The 19295-nt window shown below is 32.5% G+C and overlaps 3 protein-coding genes across 4 annotated transcripts; 2 read left to right on the top strand and 1 right to left on the bottom strand.

The window, feature by feature from the left end:
* The first annotated feature begins 3968 nt into the window (after window positions 1-3968).
* Window positions 3969-9720, top strand: LOC123229838 (probable alkaline/neutral invertase D). Its single transcript, XM_044655820.1, has 5 exons — window positions 3969-4125; window positions 4564-4956; window positions 5535-5966; window positions 7824-8382; window positions 9038-9720. The coding sequence occupies exons 2-5, from the start codon at window positions 4579-4581 to the stop codon at window positions 9331-9333; spliced, it is 1665 nt and encodes a 554-aa protein (XP_044511755.1). The 5' UTR covers window positions 3969-4125; window positions 4564-4578; the 3' UTR covers window positions 9334-9720.
* A 557-nt stretch (window positions 9721-10277) lies between these two features.
* Window positions 10278-12106, top strand: LOC123229052 (50S ribosomal protein L18-like). The gene is made up of 2 exons (XM_044654620.1): window positions 10278-10483; window positions 11582-12106. The coding sequence occupies exons 1-2, from the start codon at window positions 10307-10309 to the stop codon at window positions 11975-11977; spliced, it is 573 nt and encodes a 190-aa protein (XP_044510555.1). The 5' UTR covers window positions 10278-10306; the 3' UTR covers window positions 11978-12106.
* Window positions 12107-14043: 1937 nt separating this feature from the next.
* On the bottom strand, window positions 14044-15345 carry LOC123228958. 2 transcript variants are annotated; one of them, XM_044654484.1, is made up of 2 exons: window positions 15173-15345; window positions 14044-14471 (listed from the first exon to the last, which is right to left on the bottom strand). In XM_044654484.1, the coding sequence occupies exons 1-2, from the start codon at window positions 15243-15245 to the stop codon at window positions 14257-14259; spliced, it is 288 nt and encodes a 95-aa protein (XP_044510419.1). In that variant the 5' UTR covers window positions 15246-15345; the 3' UTR covers window positions 14044-14256. The 2 variants fall into 2 exon arrangements, with proteins under 2 accessions (XP_044510419.1, XP_044510418.1); XM_044654483.1 differs by having other exon boundaries at window positions 14044-14483; window positions 15173-15344.
* Between the last annotated feature and the right edge of the window lie 3950 nt (window positions 15346-19295).

Raw genomic sequence — 19295 nt, 5'->3', positions numbered from 1 at the left:
TGAAGAACTCAATTGAAAGATCAATTTTAGTATATTTTTTGTGGATGTTTATGATTTTGACTTCATTTAATTGCTAAATTTACTGTCTTTTGATGATGAAATTCTGGTTTATTTACAGTTATACGTCGATTATGGAGAGAATTATATTGTGAAAGCAGAAAATGGAAATGGCTTACTGGGGTTGCTGACCAAACAAATGTAATCTATTATTTGCACTCCTTCTACCATTTCTTCGAATGAAAAATTGTAAATTTTTTAAATTAAAGAGGTTATTTTAACATTTTTAATTAAATTATGTTTTTTCTTTTATACAAAAAAAAGATTTAACAAAAATTTGATAATAGATAAATATTTAAATTTTTAAAATTTAATGGATAAAATTTTGATAATAAATTAAAACGTTAGGTGAGAATAAATCTTTTCACTGTATATTTTAATATTTGCAATAAGTTGGAGATATCAGAACTGGCCATATCATAGGTTATGTTATATTTTTATAATAAGATTAAGAATTTAATAATGATACATTAAGCTTGATTTTAATTTTTGATATATGCTCACGAGTCACTACTGTAGCATGAACCATATGAAATAATAATATATAATGCTTGAATTTCTTACATTTTGGTCATTAAACAGTTTTGACTAATTCAATTCATAAATCATATACTTTTCTTTAAAACTTATTTTTGTTAACAAAAAAAATTCTGACACCATATTAAAAAGTTAAATTATTAGATTATTTCTAATATTTTTTGTTATTATTTTTTAAAATTATCATATTAATTCTAATTAATAAAATTTTTAATAGAAAAGATTAAAATTGTTTTTTACAGATCAAATTTGTTAACAACACTTTTTTGTCTTTTCACTTTCTCATTCTTTTTATTGCGTATGGTTTTGATGAGTGTTGATTTTGATAGATTTATGATTAGATGGGCGACAATTTTAGTGTGATTAGGTTTAAATAGATAATGATTGTGATGGTTAGGGTTTTGCCGATTAAATTTATAATCTCATTTATAGATTTTTAAATACGTAAAAGTCCTAAATTATATAATTTATTATTACATAAAATGTGTTCATCGTAGTGACCACCTTCAAAATCTATCCAAAATTATGTGTTTAGTTTAAATAATTTTTTATTTAAAAAAATAAATATTATCACAAAAATAAGCTTACCTATTCGATAAAAAATGATAAGTATAAATTATTATTTTGTTTGATTAAATTTAATATAAAAAATTAAAATATTATTTTACTTAAATATTATAAATATTATTTGATATAATTATTCAAAAATATTATTGGTCAATAGATTTATTCCCACCCAATGATTACTACTTTTATTTTTAAAATTACATCTCATTCCCCCTTCTCCCTAAATATTAAAAACTAATAATTTTCTCTTATTTTTAAATTTGAAATTTGCCCTTACTTTTGCAATTTATTCTCTTCTTCTCCTATGATCGGAGTTGGCCGAGAACCCAATTCTCTCTCCATCCATCAACAACAACTTATCGAAGAAAGACGAAAAGTTAGCGAATCGACCGATGGCCAAACACAAATCTTAAGGCATGAATGTATTTATTCATGTCTTAAGATTAATTGAAAATATTGTATTATTTATTATATTATTAAAAATAAAAATAAAAAAAAAATATAATTAATTGTAATAAAAAATAAAAATTAATGATAAATTGTAATAAAAGATATTATAATTTATTAATTATTTATATATAAATCAAAGATTAATAATAATTATTAATAAAATTATTATTTATCATATTAAATAAAATATAAATTTAGATATTGATGACAAGTAAAATCTAACTGCATAATTGTTTAAGTAAAGTCCAAGGGGGTGGCGCTGTTGTTTAAGTAAAAGGAATATTTAAAGGAATAATATTTGAGCAGGTTAAAGGGAATTACCAATTAAACTCAAAATTCTTTATAAGCAGATGGCCGAAGCACTCTTTTCCACCGAAGTTTAGATATGTTTTCAAAGTCATATTCACGAAGTTTAAAAAACCTAAAGTCTTATCCATTTATTTAAAATCTCAGTTAAGATTAAAGGTAAAATCATTATTTAATAAAAAATTTAAAAAACTAAAATTTTATTACCTTTACCTCCCTCAATTTAAAAATCTCACAATTCCTCTCCATTTAAAGTTTGAAAAATTAATATCCCCCATAAGGTTTGCAAATCATTACTGGAGATGATGAAATTTGTCTTCTCCAACTACATTGGCTCTTTCTCTCCGCTTATCTCTCTCTATCAATCAAATCTCAAGCATCAACAAAACCTATTTTCTTTGACGAAGATGACTATTGAAGGTCTCAGACAACTACGTCGTCTTCGTTTGAGACCTCTGATGGCATCTTCATCCGAGATGAAAACACTCCGATGAAGACAATTTCTTTTTTGTCAAAGGTAATTGGTTCCACTAGTGTTTTAGATTTTATCAGTAGAGAGAGATAAACTAAAAAAGAGAGCTAACGTGATAAAAGACAGTCTGCTCTGATGATGGTTTGTAAACCCTAAAGGAGAAATGTTGATTTTTCAAATTTTGGGTGAGAGAAAAATGTGAAATTTTTAAATTGAGAGGGGCAAACGTAATAAAACTTTAGTTTTTTAATTTTTTATTAAATAACGATTTTAGTCTTAACTCTAACTGAAATTTTAGATAGATGGATAAAATTTTGAACTTTCAAATCCTATGAATACAATTCAGAGAGCATTCTTAAACTTGGGTGGGAACTAGTCCTTTGGCCTATGCATATCTCAAAGTTGTATGAATTAAATTGGCCAAACGACTATTTCCCACCCAAGGTTTAGCGTTTTCTCAAAAGTCTCCCCTTTAACTATGGAAACACCAAACACCCACCCATGGCCGGTTAGATTTAACCAAACCCTAACGGCTGAAAATTTTATCTCCTTTTGCCCCCCTAAACTTTAAAAACTGAAATTTTCCCCCCGCCTAAGTTTTAAAAAATGACAGTTTCACCCTAGGGTTTGGTTTTGAAATCTCCGGCGACCTCTCCGGCTCCGTTGTCGACGGCCGCTCCCTCCGGAAGCAACCTCTCCTTCCGGCGATCTCTTTCCTCCCATTTGGAGGTTCGATCGGCGCCCAGAGACGCCGTGGGAGACGAAGACTTCGTCGGGAAGACGAAGTTCTTCGTCTTCCCAGACGAAGCCGACGCCGTCGTCTTCGTCTGGGAAGACGATCGTCTTCCCAGAGGTCTCCTACGGCGTCTCCGGGCACCGATCGGACCTCCAAATGGGAGGAAAGAGATCGTCGGAAAGAGAGGTTGCTTCCGGAGGGAGCGGCCGTCGGCAACGGAGTCGGAGAGGTCGTCGGAGATTTCAAAACCAAACCCTAGGGTGAAACTGCCATTTTTTAAAACTTAGGCGGGGGGAAAATTTCAGTTTTTAAAGTTTAGGGGGGCAAAATAGATTCTATTTTAGTTTATTTTTAATATTATAGCTAAAATGACGATTTTACCCCTACCACCGTTAGGGTTTGGTTAAATCTAACTGGCCATGGGTGGGTGTTTGGTGTTTCCATAGTTAAAGGGGGGACTTTTGAGAAAACGCTAAACCTTGGGTGGGAAATAGTCGTTTGGCCAATTAAATTAGTATTTTCCCATCAGACTCAGCCATGGGTCATTCATGACCCCCAACAACCTTGCTTGTACAGCCAAAATCAAAACAAAGCCTTATTTAATTAACGTAATTAAATTCTGATTATCTCACCCAACCAAAATTTATTAGTCAAACGGATAAAACAATCCCAATCGTCTTGGCAGAACCGGCGTCGTTTTCTCCACGTCGACGCTTCTCATATCTCTCCTCGTGCTCCCACCGGCTATTCCCAGTCACCCACCTTCTCTCCCATCTGTCTCTTACTTACAGCATTTTGGATTCAGCTGGTTGATGGTCTTAGCTTCCTCCCCTGTCTCACTATAAATACAACCACTTCTCAGCATGTTTCCTTTTTCTCTCTTCTTCCACTTCTCTCTCTCTTATTATCGTTTGCCTCCTTCGTCTCCTCTCTTTCGCCGACCCTTCTCTGGAAAAAGGGCCGGTCGAAAAACTCTTTCACTCCTTCTGCGCTTTCTCAGGTTCGACTTGTTTTTTTTTTTCTCAGATCTGAGTCAATTTTCTTCGCTCTGGCAAATTCTTGATTGTAGATCTTGCTCTGTTTTATTGAATTTTTATAATATAATGCGTGTTTTTTTAAATATGAAATAATAAGCAGATGATTTTCGTGAAAGAGAAAATATTGCAGCTAGGACAAGCGGAAAAAGTTACATCAACTTATGAATCATTTAATTTTTTTTTTTCGTTTTAAAATTTGCTTGAGAAATGCAGATTTCTTATCCATTTAGGCTTTAGTGTTGTATTTAAGACTTGCTGAATATGAGTTAATAGTGCTAAAAATAGAATAAGATTTCAATATTTCTAAAAATAGTTTTTTTTTTAACTTTTTATGTATTAGGGTAATAATATTATCAAGTGTTCGTTGTTGAATTGTTTGATTTATGTGAGAGTTGCTGCAGGAGGCATAGTTTGCAATGGAGGAATTGGGACTGAAAAATGTGAGTTCACATTGTTCAATATTTGAAATGGACGACTATGATCTGTCGCGCCTTCTTGATAAGCCAAGGCTGAACATCGAGAGGCAGAGATCATTTGATGAGAGGTCACTTAGCGAGCTTTCCATTGGCTTAGCACGTGGAGGCCTTGATAATTATGAGAGCACTTACTCACCTGGGGGCCGGTCAGGGCTGGACACGCCTGCATCCTCTACTAGGAACTCGTTTGAGCCCCATCCCATGGTGGCTGAGGCCTGGGAGGCTCTCAGAAGGTCCCTTGTGCATTTCAGGGGTCAGCCTGTTGGTACCATTGCTGCATATGATCATGCCTCCGAAGAGGTTCTGAACTATGATCAGGTAGGATTTTGATTATTTTAGAGATTATGGTTTGTGTGAAATATGCTATCTTTTGATAAACCAGATAGAGAGTTATGAATTTGGACTGACAGCAAATTAGTTTGTTTTAATTATTTCTTCTAAGTGGATCATGAAAATTTTATAAGTTCTGAATGGTGTGATTTGGGGGATTTCAAAACTATATGTCCAAGTAAATGATACTGAAACTTTTCTAGTTTAATTTTGATATTTGTTTTTGCTTAAAATCTGTCTGAAGTATTCCATATTTTAGAAAACATGGAGAGATTTTTGTAGAATTGATTATTATGATTTGAGTTCAAGGAGTCATATAAACCATTATGTTATAAAGGCTGATGAATTGAATGATATATGGTTGGAAACTCTGATTGAAGTTAAATGGTGTATTAATTATGATAAAGTGAAAGATGGATTTGGAACTACAACAACATAAGAGTTGTTGAATTGAATGGTTTATTCCCCTTATATTTTGGGGATAATTTAAAATTGTTAAGTTCACATTTATTTGTTCAAGTAAATATTGGAACTTTTTTATTTAAAATTGATGTTTTTTAATTTAGGTTTTTGTTCGAGATTTTGTGCCCAGTGCTCTGGCCTTTTTGATGAATGGTGAGCCTGATATAGTGAAGAACTTCCTCTTGAAGACTCTGCAACTTCAAGGATGGGAAAAAAGAATAGACCGATTTAAGCTTGGAGAAGGTGCAATGCCAGCTAGCTTCAAAGTTCTTCATGATCCGGTTCGGAAAATAGATACTATTGTTGCAGATTTTGGTGAGAGTGCAATTGGAAGAGTTGCTCCAGTTGACTCCGGTTTCTGGTGGATTATTCTGCTTCGTGCATATACAAAGTCAACTGGGGATTTATCTTTGGCAGAGAGACCAGAATGTCAAAAGGGGATGAGGCTGATGTTGACACTCTGTTTGTCAGAAGGTTTTGATACATTTCCGACACTGCTTTGTGCTGATGGATGCTCAATGATTGATCGAAGAATGGTAAGCTTCCATCATGATCTTATTTAGATTTGTGTGAATTGTGCATGTGATTTCTCTTTTTTAGCTGTCGTTGGATCTAATGATTTTTTGTCTGGGATTTTATTAAATTTGTTTGCATGTCAAGTTTAAGTGTGAATCGTTGAACCTTTATAAAGAATTACTTTGACTTGTTGATTAGGACCATGCTTGCTGATTTGAGTACTTGGTTTGATTTAAATATGTATACAGTTTAAAGCAACAAATGATCTTATTACTGCAAAATATTGACGATACACTCCTTATTTATAATGTCTCAATAATTAGGCTAAATATTAACACTCATGGTATAAATACTCCATTTTGATTAATTAACCTCTCTTTTTTTTTTTTTTTTGGTTTTTATATGAACAACAGCTATAATGCCTAATGAGCACTAAATTCTTGTGACTGAGAACAGGATTGTGTGTGACCCAAAAAGGATTGTGCTTGTTTATTGCCCCTAATGTGATGTTTACTCTAATCATATCAATAGGATTGTGTCATCTTGTGTCTGAAGTATGTCGTGGACCTGATCTCTTGTGAATTGAAGAAAAGCTAAATTAATTTGCATATTGCTGGATAACTTTTGTGTTTATGTTCTATCATTTTTGTTTTCTTCTTCTTAGTTATTCTAATTTTTGGTCCTGCACCTCTGTACTTGATACTTAAGTGTGAGAACTTGCATTTGATGATGAGTGGGCATGGGGAGAAGGAACTTTCTTATGCCACTAAAAGTATCAAACAGTTCACTTACACTTTCAAGGAAAAATAAGTTAGCATAAAATTCAAAGAATTATGGGGCCTATATGGTCAGCTTTATTTGCTAATTTTCAAAAGAATCACAACACATGCTTATGTGAAGGAAAATGTAAATGTCTCATCAAATTGCAACCTTTAATTCAACAACTGTTACTTAAAACTTACAGGTTTCACCTGTCCCCTATGACTTCAACAGTATTTGTATAAGTAGCAATTCATTGACTTTTTTATCATTCTTTAAATCGGTAATGCTGTTACTGTTTTTTTTTGTCTCATACTTTCAACTGTCATGTTGACAATCAACTTTTTTATTCTTATATTTTTCATTGTAAACATTTCTTAAGCTATTGTGTATTCCCCATCAACATTGAATGTTTAAAATATTTCTTATTGTTTTTCTTTCTTGTTACATTTATAATTTTAAATTGTTATGCCATACTAGCACAAACTTCTTCCAAATTTGCTCAAAGTGTCATTTAATAATTGGTTTTGTTTTCATTTTTTTGGACGGTGAATGTGTTCAGGGGACCCAAATTACATCTTTATCAAAACATTTCTCATGAATAAGTAACTGTATGCAAGAAGTCTTAAATGCACTTAAAGCAATGCCAGTTTTTTTTCTATTGACAGAGAGTTTTCTTGTGTTATTCACTTTAGACTGTCCAATTGATGCAGAAATATTAATGCTTGTCACCATTATTAAAATAAGTTAAAAAATGAACATAATATCCATAAGAATAAGCCACAAGTTTCAGCTCAATATTTGTCTTATAGCCATTTATTCAAGTAAATTATCTAAGTGTTGTTGCCATGTCGAACTTCCCCATAACAAAGACTGCAGAAGCCAAGTGGTTATATAGAACTGTATTCTATTGTTGACATTCTAGTTTGTGCTGCTCCTCCTAAATAAAATAAATAAATAAATGAGAGATAGCATTAATGTTCTCACCATTATCTGAATGTTATTCAACTTTTAGCTATCACTTTTTCTTTTTTAATGTTATTGGATTCTCTTCACTTTTTAAGTTTCAACTAATTTTATTCTTTTCTAAAGTTTTTTATTTAAATTTATTTTTGCAGGGTATTTATGGTTATCCTATTGAAATTCAAGCACTTTTCTTTATGGCATTAAGATGTGCTTTGACACTGCTTAAACATGATGCTGAAGGGAAAGAATGTATTGAGCGAATTGTAAAACGTTTGCATGCCTTGAGTTATCACATGAGAAGTTACTTCTGGCTTGACTTTCAACAACTAAATGACATATACAGATACAAAACTGAGGAATACTCTCACACTGCTGTCAATAAATTTAATGTTATACCTGATTCAATCCCTGAGTGGGTTTTTGACTTTATGCCAACACGTGGTGGCTACTTCATTGGCAATGTGAGTCCTGCAAGGATGGATTTCCGGTGGTTCGCTTTAGGTAACTGTGTTGCGATTCTATCTTCGCTTGCAACTCCTGAACAATCAATGGCAATTATGGATCTTATTGAAGCACGTTGGGAGGAGCTGGTTGGTGAGATGCCAGTAAAAATAACTTATCCTGCTATAGAAAGTCACGAGTGGCGGATAGTAACTGGTTGTGACCCCAAGAATACTAGATGGAGTTACCATAACGGGGGTTCTTGGCCAGGTCTGTTTCTTCCTCATTGATGTGTTTAAGTTGATGGTTTAATATTGGGACACACTTTTTGGATGATACTGAGGTCCTGAGGACAGTTGTCATAGTCCTTTTTATTGATTTTGTTTTATAATTAGGTTATGGTTTAATGCCAGAATATTTTAACTAAGGCTGACCAGCTTTAATAAACTAATTAGCTCTGCTTGCTGGTTTAGATGATCTTGGTCCCTAATTTAGTTGCATGGTGAAGTTTCCTTACGAGCATAGAAATATGGTAAGATTTTTATGGTACTTATTAACAGGCAGTGAGAATGTTGGTGTCATTATGTGAGACATTTCCTTTTTAATTATTTATTTCTGTTTTGATGCCAAGCCTCATTACTGTACAAGCTATTTTATATAATAATGATGGTCTTGTCTTGACTAGTGCTTGATGTGTTCATTTCAGATTGTAATTGATGAAGTTTTCTCTTGTTTACTATTCTTTTGCCATTTCTTATGATTGACTCTTCTACCTTGTTTCTTTCGCTAAACTACTGGTTAGGAGATTGGATTCACAAGCATCTTTTATTTTTTCTCGAATATTGTAGTAAAAATATAAATTTAATGGTTGTCAGCTTTTGCATAATTCAACAATAAAATTTTCTTGCGTTTATCTTAAATGCAGTGCTTTTGTGGTTGCTAACGGCTGCTTGCATCAAGACGGGGCGACCACAAATTGCAAGGCGAGCAATTGATCTTGCTGAGACCCGTTTGCTAAAAGATAGCTGGCCAGAATATTATGACGGGACGCTAGGAAGATATATTGGTAAACAAGCAAGGAAGTACCAAACGTGGTCGATTGCAGGATATTTAGTGGCGAAGATGATGTTGGAGGATCCTTCACACCTAGGAATGATTTCCCTGGAAGAAGACAAACAGATGAAACCAGTAATTAAAAGATCATTTTCCTGGACTTGCTAAACAGTGTAAGTGAGCAAGAGCAAAAGCAAAATTTGAAGAAAAAAGGATGGTGAACAAACTCAGAAGACTAAAAGAAATCTAAAATGTTATTATAAAAAACGGTATTCTTTCGGATCCATCATCCTTCTAGATCAGATTTTGAAAATTCAGTTATTCTGTACAATCGGATCTGCTAAGGTGAGACTGAAGTCTCTACTTACCAAATAAAAGATACATTTTGCTGTTTGTGTTTAAAGTTTTAGAAGTGGCATTATCTTGTGAATGCCATTGTTGTCAAGAAGTTTCATGAGCCTTCAATGGGGAAAATGAAGCAAAATATAGTGTTCATTATTGAAGACTATTTGGAGTGGATAAAAATTTTTACCCATGGACACATTTTGGGATTCACTTGTCTTTGTATTCTTTATGTTAGGGAGCTGTGCTTTATTTATGTTCACTTGTCATGCTAATTCTAATACAATTTTCCAAAGTCTGCATGGCTGCATTATTAGCATGTAATTTACTTGATGTACCATGATGCAACATTGCATTAAGATGATTGGATAAATAATGTTACTCCATAATTTAGCAACCAAAACGATTACTGGAAAACTTACCTTTTGGTAAAGGAAATGATGACCCCTTAATATTATAACACAAATCACTAGTTATTATTTTGTATTAATTTTTAATTTTATATAAAAGAAGGCTATTTTTATTTATGTATTAACTTGAGTTTTATGTAATTAAGTAATTTAAATTAAAAATCAAATAACATTTAATTATATAATAATTTATCCTTTTTTTTTTAGTATTATAGTGGCTTATCTTTATTGATATACTTCTAAAAAATTCAAATAATTTTTTGGGTGGTGATAGAATTGGGCTAGGCCCAGTGAAACAATGGTTGGGGCCCATTGAAACTTGTTGGGCCAGTCCAATCAAACTATAAAAGTAAAAGGGACTAAATTCAGCTGCTGGTTCCTTCGAATAAATGGCGTCTACTTCGTCTTGTTCCTCTTTCTCGTTTGGGTTGCCCCCCAGTCGCTCAACTACGTCTGATAAACTTAAACTTACTTCTCTTTCATGCATCTCTTCATTTCCCACTCTCAGTATCTCCATCAACGTCAAATCTCCACCCCCCATTCACTCCAGCAACAACGTCAACAAGGTATCTTTCTTTTCTTTTTAATTACAATTTTCTAGTTTTTTCATTCTTCGTAACTCAAGGTTCTTTTTTTTTAACTGCTCGTATATACTCTGATTAATTCATTGAATAGAAAAATACTATAACAAATGCTAAATTTAAGCTATGTTTCTATGTCCCATCAAAAACTGTATCCCCATTTAGTAATTGGAATTAGTTAGCATTTTGATGTATGAGAAATTTATGAGATTTAGGTTGAATAGATGAAATTTGAGGGTCCTCAAATGAGGAGTAATTGGATATAGATTTTAATTTCAGAATGCTAAAAATGAGCGCTATTTAAACTAGTTAGAGCTCGTGTATGGTACAGGTGTTGCAGATTTTTTATAAAAATTTTATTTTGTGGGCATTTTGTTTTGGAACGAGAGACGTTTGTGATAGATTTTATGCTTGCTTTGGATTCACAATTTTGTAATTGCTATGCCTTTCTTTTTTTTATCACCAAGTACTAATAAGTTATTTTCAAATGTATTTCTGTGTTGATTCAAGAAGTCATTTTTTCATTTGATATGTAGAATTTTTTACAGTAATGAGCATCAGCATTTGAATTGAATTTTATAAAGGTCTGATTTAGGCTTTTCTAATCTTCAAGCAATGCATACAGAATTAACTATTAGTTTGAAAACCTGAAGCTTTGATCTCCGTATATAAGTGTTAATATTTTAATCACTATGTTCTAAAATGTTGAAGTGCATCCTCATGGCCGTTGAAAACCGATCTTGATGTAATTCAACATAAATATTTACTCGATTCTTGTGATTGGCTACTCGGGGAATCATAGTTTTGAATGGTATAGTTGTTGATTTCCAAAAGAACAATTTTCAATTCAGCTTTGGTTGATTATTTTACTAGTTGTGAAGTATTACAATTGTAGTGGTCCTCTCTTTCAAATCTTTCAATCTTTGGTAATGACCAGATTCGATCACGGGTGTTTGTATGATGCTGAGAGATCTTAGCAGTAAATCATCTGGACCTTCTAAAAATAAGTTACATGCCAATTTTTTCTAAACCAAGGATGAAATTAAGTAATTAACTAATTCTTTTATATGCAACTTCCTTCAGGATTCTTTTATTCAGGCTGCCTGGACTCGAAGATCTCAGGGTGAACTTGCAAAGAGACCCAACAGGAAATCATGGAAACAAAGGACAGATATGTATATGAGGCCCTTTTTACTTAATGTTTTCTTTTCTAGGAGATTTATTCAAGCAAAAGTGATGCATCGGTCTACAAGCAAAGTGATATCAATTGCTAGCACAAATGCCAAGGATCTCCGGAACACTTTACCATCTCTAACTGATCATAATGCATGCAGAATAATAGGGAAGCTAATTGCTGAGCGATCAAAGGATGCTGATGTATATGCAATGTCATATGAACCGAGGAAGGATGAGCGGATAGAAGGTAAACTTGGGATTGTTCTTGATACCATTAAGGAGAACGGTATCATATTTGTTTAAGCAACTTCCTAATCATTGTTCACACCTAGTAAGTGAAAATCAAACCAGAAACATGGACTGTTCCCTAATGCATTTTATGTTAAAAGAAATGACATCAGAGAAATTGAGTAAATATATAATTACTCATCACATCATAAACTCTAGTGGTAAAGCAATGGCTAACTAACATTTGGGAATTTTTATTATTTCTGAAATTTTAGTAGACCATAAACTGCCAAACTTTGGATCTTGTCAATTGTCTTAGTGCAGGATCAAACTTCGTTTTGCTCCTATTTTATTTACCCTAAACTTCTACAATTTTTACGACATGCTATAACTATTTGATTCTATGAAAAGATATGCGGATGGATTATCTCCTTTTTTAACTAATTGAAAATTTCCGAAAGATGTTTCTTAAGGGTTTGTGGTTTTCTTAATTTAGTTTGAACTTGCACTTATATTTATCTCTTTCTTACGTTTGGTATGACTTGATCAATTTTATCATTTGTGTCCAAAATCTTAATTCTGACCTACATTACGTTATTGAATATTGGGTGTGAGCATGGTTTTAAAAACTGGTCCAAAATGGGCAGTTGGACAGGTCGAATCGGCACCGATTAAGAAAAACTATTTTGAGAATTAGACCGGATTAAACACTAGTTTAACCATTTGAATTGCCTCGGTTTGTGGTTTAACTGAGTAAAAACTTGGATTGGACCCTAACCCATCAATTTAAAGCATGTAGACTATTAAACTAAGTTTATTTTTATACTAAAACAATTGAGATTTATTTTTTTAATGTTAATTATATAAAATTATTTTGAATGTTAATTTTAATGTTTACTTAATCAGGCCACTGGTTGGTTCGAACCATCCCTTCACCAGTTTGATAGATGGTTTGGTTAAGAAATGTGAGTTAACATGGTTTCAAAAGAAGCCTGACTCCTAATTTCGTTAAGGCTAAAAGGTTTTTTCCTACCCAAGCTTTGGTTAAATTCCGAACTTTTATCTATGAAATTTTAAAAACCTAAATACCTCCTCTTTTATTAAAAATTTCTGTTAGAGTTAAAAGTAAAAATTCTACGTAACTAAAATTAAAAAAAATACTAAAATTTATTATATTTCATTCTCTTAGTTTAAAAAAGTTAATAATATTTTTTTATTCAAAATTTGAAAAGTGACTAGCTCCCCCTTAAGGTTTGATTTTTTCAATCACCAATTTTCAGCGTTATCTTTGGCTTGGTCTCTCTCCCCCTTGGCTTTCCTCTCCCTCCGGTCTTTCTAGTTTAGTCTCTAGTCTCTCTCATTGGAGATGAAGATTCGTTTCAAATGAAGATGAGTAGACTTCTCTGATGAGAGAGATTGAAGATGAGATGAGAGGCTGGGGGAGAGTATGCGGTTGGAGATAATGTTGAAAAGTAGTAACTAAAAAAATTAAACCCACAAGAAAAAAATGATCATTTTTTAAACTTTAAATTAAGATAAATTATTAATTTTTTAAATTAAAAAGATAAAATATGATAAAATTTTAATTTTTTTAATTTTTTTAATTAAATGTTAACAGATGTTTATTTGGCCTAACGTCTAAACAGACCAGGCTTTGTTTGTTACTAATGAAATATGGTAAAGAACCAAATTTTTATTCCGTACTTGGCGTTCTCTCCATGACAAAATTATTATACCACTCGTTCAAGGTGTGGACTTGGGTTGCTTTAATTATATTTTAAGCTAAACTACAGAAGGCTTTCTTCTGGCAGTTTGTCTATATAATAAGATTAACGAAAATTATACCAGAAGAAAAGCCTCAAAGAAGTATCTCCAGCAAAGACTTAACGGTGCTAAATATATCAGTCTATTCTGAACCTCAGTCATCCGTAATCCATAGAATATGCAACTCGCTGATAAGGCAAATTCTATAACTATGACGAAGAATTCCAGCAGGAATTTCATTTCCTCGGGGTAAAAATCCTTGACAACATGCGCCTGTAAAAATCAGAGCAACCTCTCCATTGCTGGGGATCAATGCATTATTTGGTTCTAAAACAACATACATAAGAATACATGTCAAGCATCGGTAGAACCCAACATTCAATCCAAATTGGATCCAAGATTTGACATTATTATGAAAGCAATATAAGAAATCCTATCAACATTTAACAAAATGGGTGTAGAGCAAAGAAAAGGGAAGCCCCTGAAAATTGTAATATTGTCATCAACTCAAATCATTAACAACAATCAGCAATAGCTGTGTTTCCGAGTTATTTCTGTTATTGCAACCAAGAAAATAAAACCATTGTGACTTAGCTGGAAGCAGCCTTTTTCTGCTGGAAAATGACAGCATACACAGGAAGGCCAACACCAATGCTGAAGGCAGTAAAGACAGTAAGAGACATCTTCAATGCTTGATGTTTCATCCTATCTAAGTTATACATGTGCTTTGCATGCATGTAGAATGGTTCATCATGCCCGTGTCCTCCCATCCTCTTCACCCCAGTTGAGTGGAAACCCCGGTTCACTGTCAATACACCTTAATTCAGACAGATCCATCATAGAATTTCATAACCAGACAATCAAACACAAGATTATTACAAATTTGATTTAAAGCACTAACAATTCTTAAAGATTATTGAGAAAAGGTACATTTTCTATTCGTTAAGCGTTATTTTCAAAGCCTTGAAGCAGATTTTACATTTCACTGGTTTTCACTGATGATTTAAAGCATCAGTGTGAACAATTTGTTTTTTTAACTATTCTACAGATTATCTAATCACCAAGGAAATTATGCTCCTTTTGGGATACTATTGTTTGGTTATTTACAACATATATATATATATATATTTTAACACCTTTTTTCTAAGCATAACCACCACAAAATTTTCAAAAATGAAAATTTCAGTCAACGAATCTTCATAATTCCAACCAAAAAATAAACTAGGAATAATGCTTAAATAAATAAAATTTGATTAAGAAAACTCATTTCTAAAATTTTAATCACGCGTATGATCATCCCGAACAAATCCTTAAAATCTTAACTCAATCGCAACGCAAAGAGTGAACAATCCTTCAATTAATAGATTCGCACATTATGTTCAAGCGCCAAAAAAAAAAAAAAATGATGGCAAAACCTTCCATAGTTGAATGAAAAGAACAAAACATAAATCGATCGGCTGATAAAATTGAATCTAAAGAATGAAAAATCACAAAACAAAAAGTGACCTGAGTTGGAGAGAAGGGATTGAGAAGAGGAGACGAGCTTTGAGGCTGATCTGAGGCCATTGTTCAAAGCCATAGCTGTAGATTTTTTCTACAGAACAAACGAAATCGAGATGTGTATTTTTCTCTCCGTTAGGGCACACTGATGCTAAGTAGACCAAAAGACGCTTGCATGGTGGGCCGAAGTCGGCCCAATTTCTGTTTTTGATTCATTTCATCATATTCACAAAAAGGGCAACGGCGGTCTTCATTATGATATCTTAAAAGCCGAAATTCAGATTTCCCGCCCGGACTTTCCTACAATTTCCCATTTAAGTTTGAAAAGTATATTTTCTGATCCAACCAGTAATTCTGTTTTCTTACCGATTGCACCAAGATAAATTTTTGAAAGATTATTACATATAAATTATTATTATATTTGATAAAAAATTAGTATATATAAATAATTATTGTGTTTAAGTAACAATAAAATATTTGTTGGATGAGTAAACTTAGGACATAGCGATCGGATCAATAATCACTACATTAGATAAGTCAAAGTTTCACATGTATAAAAGAAACTCTAATATAAGTTTTTATCTTAAAAGTTATATTGTTTCATTAGTTTTACTAACCCTTGGAATCTACCTCAATGCTATTTAAAAGACTATTGAGTGTAAATTAATATTGTGTTTCACATTTTCTTTTTGTTCATTGCTCAATTTATCTTTGTTATTAATTGAATCAAATCACCCAACGACAAATGGGTTTTGACAACTGAAAGTCATTAAAACTTTTTAGTTTAACCCCCAAATTTCCGTATTCTCCCTCCTAATTGCTATATTCAACATGGTAAATTTCATATTCAATCGATTCCTTTTCTTGGTCGATCATTAGCTTAATAAGTTTATTGGAACTAGTCAATTTACAATTTTGGGCCATTGTTATGTTCGAGGTTATCATCTCTCTTTAGTTTCTATAAGTCACTAAGTCAGCAAACCCCTTTCACTCTTATTTTTCACAAAATTGAGTTTGTCTATTCTCAAAATTACAACAAAATTGATGTCAAATTTAGAGGTCGAGCACAAATATTATTAATATTTGAAAGAAAACTATCTAGGTTCTCAATTAGCCAAAGCTACCCAAAATACCTTAATAATAATATTTTAATCTTCTTGAGTTAATCACTAGTATTTATCCTACTTAATTAAATATTTTTTAATTAATAATAATAATATTATTATTATTATCCAAGACACCTCCTCGCCCTCAAACCTTCCATGTAGTAAATGTGGTCTTATTTTGGAGCTCTTATTACTCTATATCACATACCAGGCTACTTTCAAGCCATGGATTAAGGTCGGGCCAACATATGAGATGCTGGAAGAAAAGTTCCAATTAGGGTAGGTTCTTTTGCATCCTCTATATTGGGTTCGAGTTGACCCATCATGGGTCAACCCAATCCAGTTTGTTTAACTGCCAAATTTTTATTAGTAGTTGGACTCTTGTTTAAAGTTCAAATTACCTCCCCAAAGAGAATGATGCTATTTTTAATAATAGAAGAAAATTTTTCTTTTCTCTGGAATAAAAAACACAGAGAGATCTCATCTCCCAAAAGGAATGTAGTACGTGGGTAAATGAGTTGTGGAAATGACTCACCTCAACACCTCGTGCTGTATTCAGATGAGTTTTGTTGCAAAATCGAAGCTAGGTACATCGAATTTGATATTTACAGGATTTACATAATTCAATTTGGTATGTTAAATTGTTTTTAACATTGGTATCAGAGCATATGTTACGACTATACCATGTTTTCTGTGAATTAAATTATGTATATTGTCAAAATTATAATTTGAATTTTGATTTTGTGATTGCAATTTTGATTAAAATTCATTTTGGACATGAATTAACTTGGACCAAAATTGCATGAAAATGGAAGTTAGAAACGTGCTAGAATGATTGTTGGACTTATTATACATGTCTTGAATTGAAAAATTGCATCGAATCTAATTTGAATTAACAGTTTTAGAGCCAAAAGTCGTGACTGATGCAACACCATTCAAGCTACCATTTTGTCGGATTCCGATGACATTGGAGGTCACTGTCTATTCGAGAAGAACGGCTGACTACAGAGCTTCAAAAACCCTATAGTGTTGCCACCGATAATTGGCTGGAAATGACAAATTGGACAAAAAAGTTAAGGTTCTTCGTTACAATCGGGTTGGCAAAACTTGATGACCTAACTTGTTTGGTCAACGGGTCAACCCGTGGTCAATCAGGTTCAACTTGAACAGATTAATGCCCACCCAGGTTAGTTGATCGATCAACAACCAAAGCTTGATTGGTCAACAATGGTCAATGGTCAATTTGTAGTCATCGACATATGTAAGCACATGCCAATGTGTGAGAATCTTCTACCAGCGCATATGGCTCACTCTCGATGCATGAACATGTGTGCATATATTGTTTCAACATGTAGAGGCGCGTGTGATGTCGATATGATGCACGAAAGCATGTAGGATCATATTTTGGCACGTGACTCTTTTCGACATGTTTGGGTGCGTAAAACCATTTTTTGGCACTTGATAGTTCTGTGATGCTTGGATTTATGCATGGAATGTGTTCCATGGGTCCTACAACATGTGAAGATATGTAATGCCTTATTCTGACTTCTGAAAACACATTTTGGTGTTTCAAAAATATATATTTCTAATTCATGCAAGACTTTTTACTAGGGATCATCACATTAAGTTATGATGTGATCATCTGATGATCTAATAGTGTATGTTAGGACTATATATATAATTAGTAGTACTCTCTTAATTGGAAAATAGATAGTACATAGTTTAATAATATCCATACATGACTATTAGCCCTATAATCAATAATCTTGTTCGAGATAAAAATCTGAAAAACTTTTGGGATTGAATGGATGCATTACTGCTTGCTAAAAAACGATACTTAATAATGTATGAGAGAAAACCCATCGTTTTGGTGTTATTCACAAATTAACGAAATACGAGATATTTGATCTACCATAAAATTTATAGAGACTTTATCTTAGATAAAATGACTCTGAGAATGATATGGGTCGATGAAATGGTCTTAGTCATAATAAATGATGCATTTATTGTATTGTATATTTAATATATGTGAAATATGAGAATTTTGAGATTAGTAGAATTTAGTGAAATTTTCATCCAAAATTCATATTAGTGTAATTAGATTGAATTTTAAATTATTAAACATTTAAGTCATGGAAGATGATTGAGAATATAGTGAACTTTCAATTTTGTGCCTTACGTGAGATATTTTAAATTTTAATACGTAATTATGATAACTGATGTGTATTTGATTGCATTGATTAAGTTGTATCTAATATATGTTTCTGTGATCTAGTTAACCTATAACATCCTAGGACATGATGACATTTTGAATGAAAATGATACTAAATAGAGAAATTCTAACATATGATATTTAAAATGCACAATATCCTAAATAAGCAAAAGGCTTTAGAGGCCGTAAATTATGATAAGATAGAGTAACAATTGATTGAGGGATAGAGACCCAAATGATGCATTACACAAATGTGTTATGGACACACATCACATATGTAAGAAACATGACTCACTTTGTGCGATATCTTGACTAGTTCCATGAATAATGATTTGGTATATAAGCACCAACAATGCTCAATTGCATATGCCATATGTATGGTTTTGATAGAAAAGTTTGGAGAAACTACAATCCCCAAATAAAGGTAGTTAATCGTTAAATTTGATAGAATGTTAAATATGATTATGAAATTGAAGTCAATTAGGCGTAACTTGACAAATGAACAATAGGTTGATGTTGTAAAGTGATCTCTTCCTAAAAGTGGGAGTGTCTAAAGCTACATATGATCCACAATAAGAATATAAAGACTTTTGTTAGTAGTTCTTTCCACATATAACTAGAGGACAAACACCATTAAGGTAGTCAGACTTGGTACTTATGTATATGTTGCAGAATCGAGTTCTAAAAGTTTCAAAAGTAAATGGCCTAAGTTCAAGTAAGGGAAAAAGGTCATATAATGCTCAAAGAGCAAAAACAAAAAATTAAAACAGGAGAGAGACAAACATATTGGAAGACGAGATGGAAATAAGAT

This window comes from Mangifera indica, chromosome 11, assembly GCF_011075055.1.
Source record: "Mangifera indica cultivar Alphonso chromosome 11, CATAS_Mindica_2.1, whole genome shotgun sequence".
NCBI lineage: Eukaryota > Viridiplantae > Streptophyta > Magnoliopsida > Sapindales > Anacardiaceae > Mangifera > Mangifera indica.
The sequence above is the reverse complement of the archived record's forward strand: the minus strand, read 5'-3'. Positions and strand labels throughout refer to the sequence as shown.

Coding starts and splice junctions, on each gene's coding strand:
- LOC123228958 (XM_044654483.1), bottom strand. CDS start 15,245: ATGGCTTTGAACAATGGCCTCAGATCAGCCTCAAAGCTCGTCTCCTCT. Junction 14,484..15,172: donor ATCCCTTCTCTCCAACTCAG/GTCACTTTTTGT, acceptor GTCTGAATTAAG/GTGTATTGACAGTGAACCGG.
- LOC123229838 (XM_044655820.1), top strand. CDS start 4,579: ATGGAGGAATTGGGACTGAAAAATGTGAGTTCACATTGTTCAATATTT. Junction 4,957..5,534: donor AGGTTCTGAACTATGATCAG/GTAGGATTTTGA, acceptor TTTTTAATTTAG/GTTTTTGTTCGAGATTTTGT. Junction 5,967..7,823: donor CAATGATTGATCGAAGAATG/GTAAGCTTCCAT, acceptor TTATTTTTGCAG/GGTATTTATGGTTATCCTAT.
- LOC123229052 (XM_044654620.1), top strand. CDS start 10,307: ATGGCGTCTACTTCGTCTTGTTCCTCTTTCTCGTTTGGGTTGCCCCCC. Junction 10,484..11,581: donor CCAGCAACAACGTCAACAAG/GTATCTTTCTTT, acceptor AACTTCCTTCAG/GATTCTTTTATTCAGGCTGC.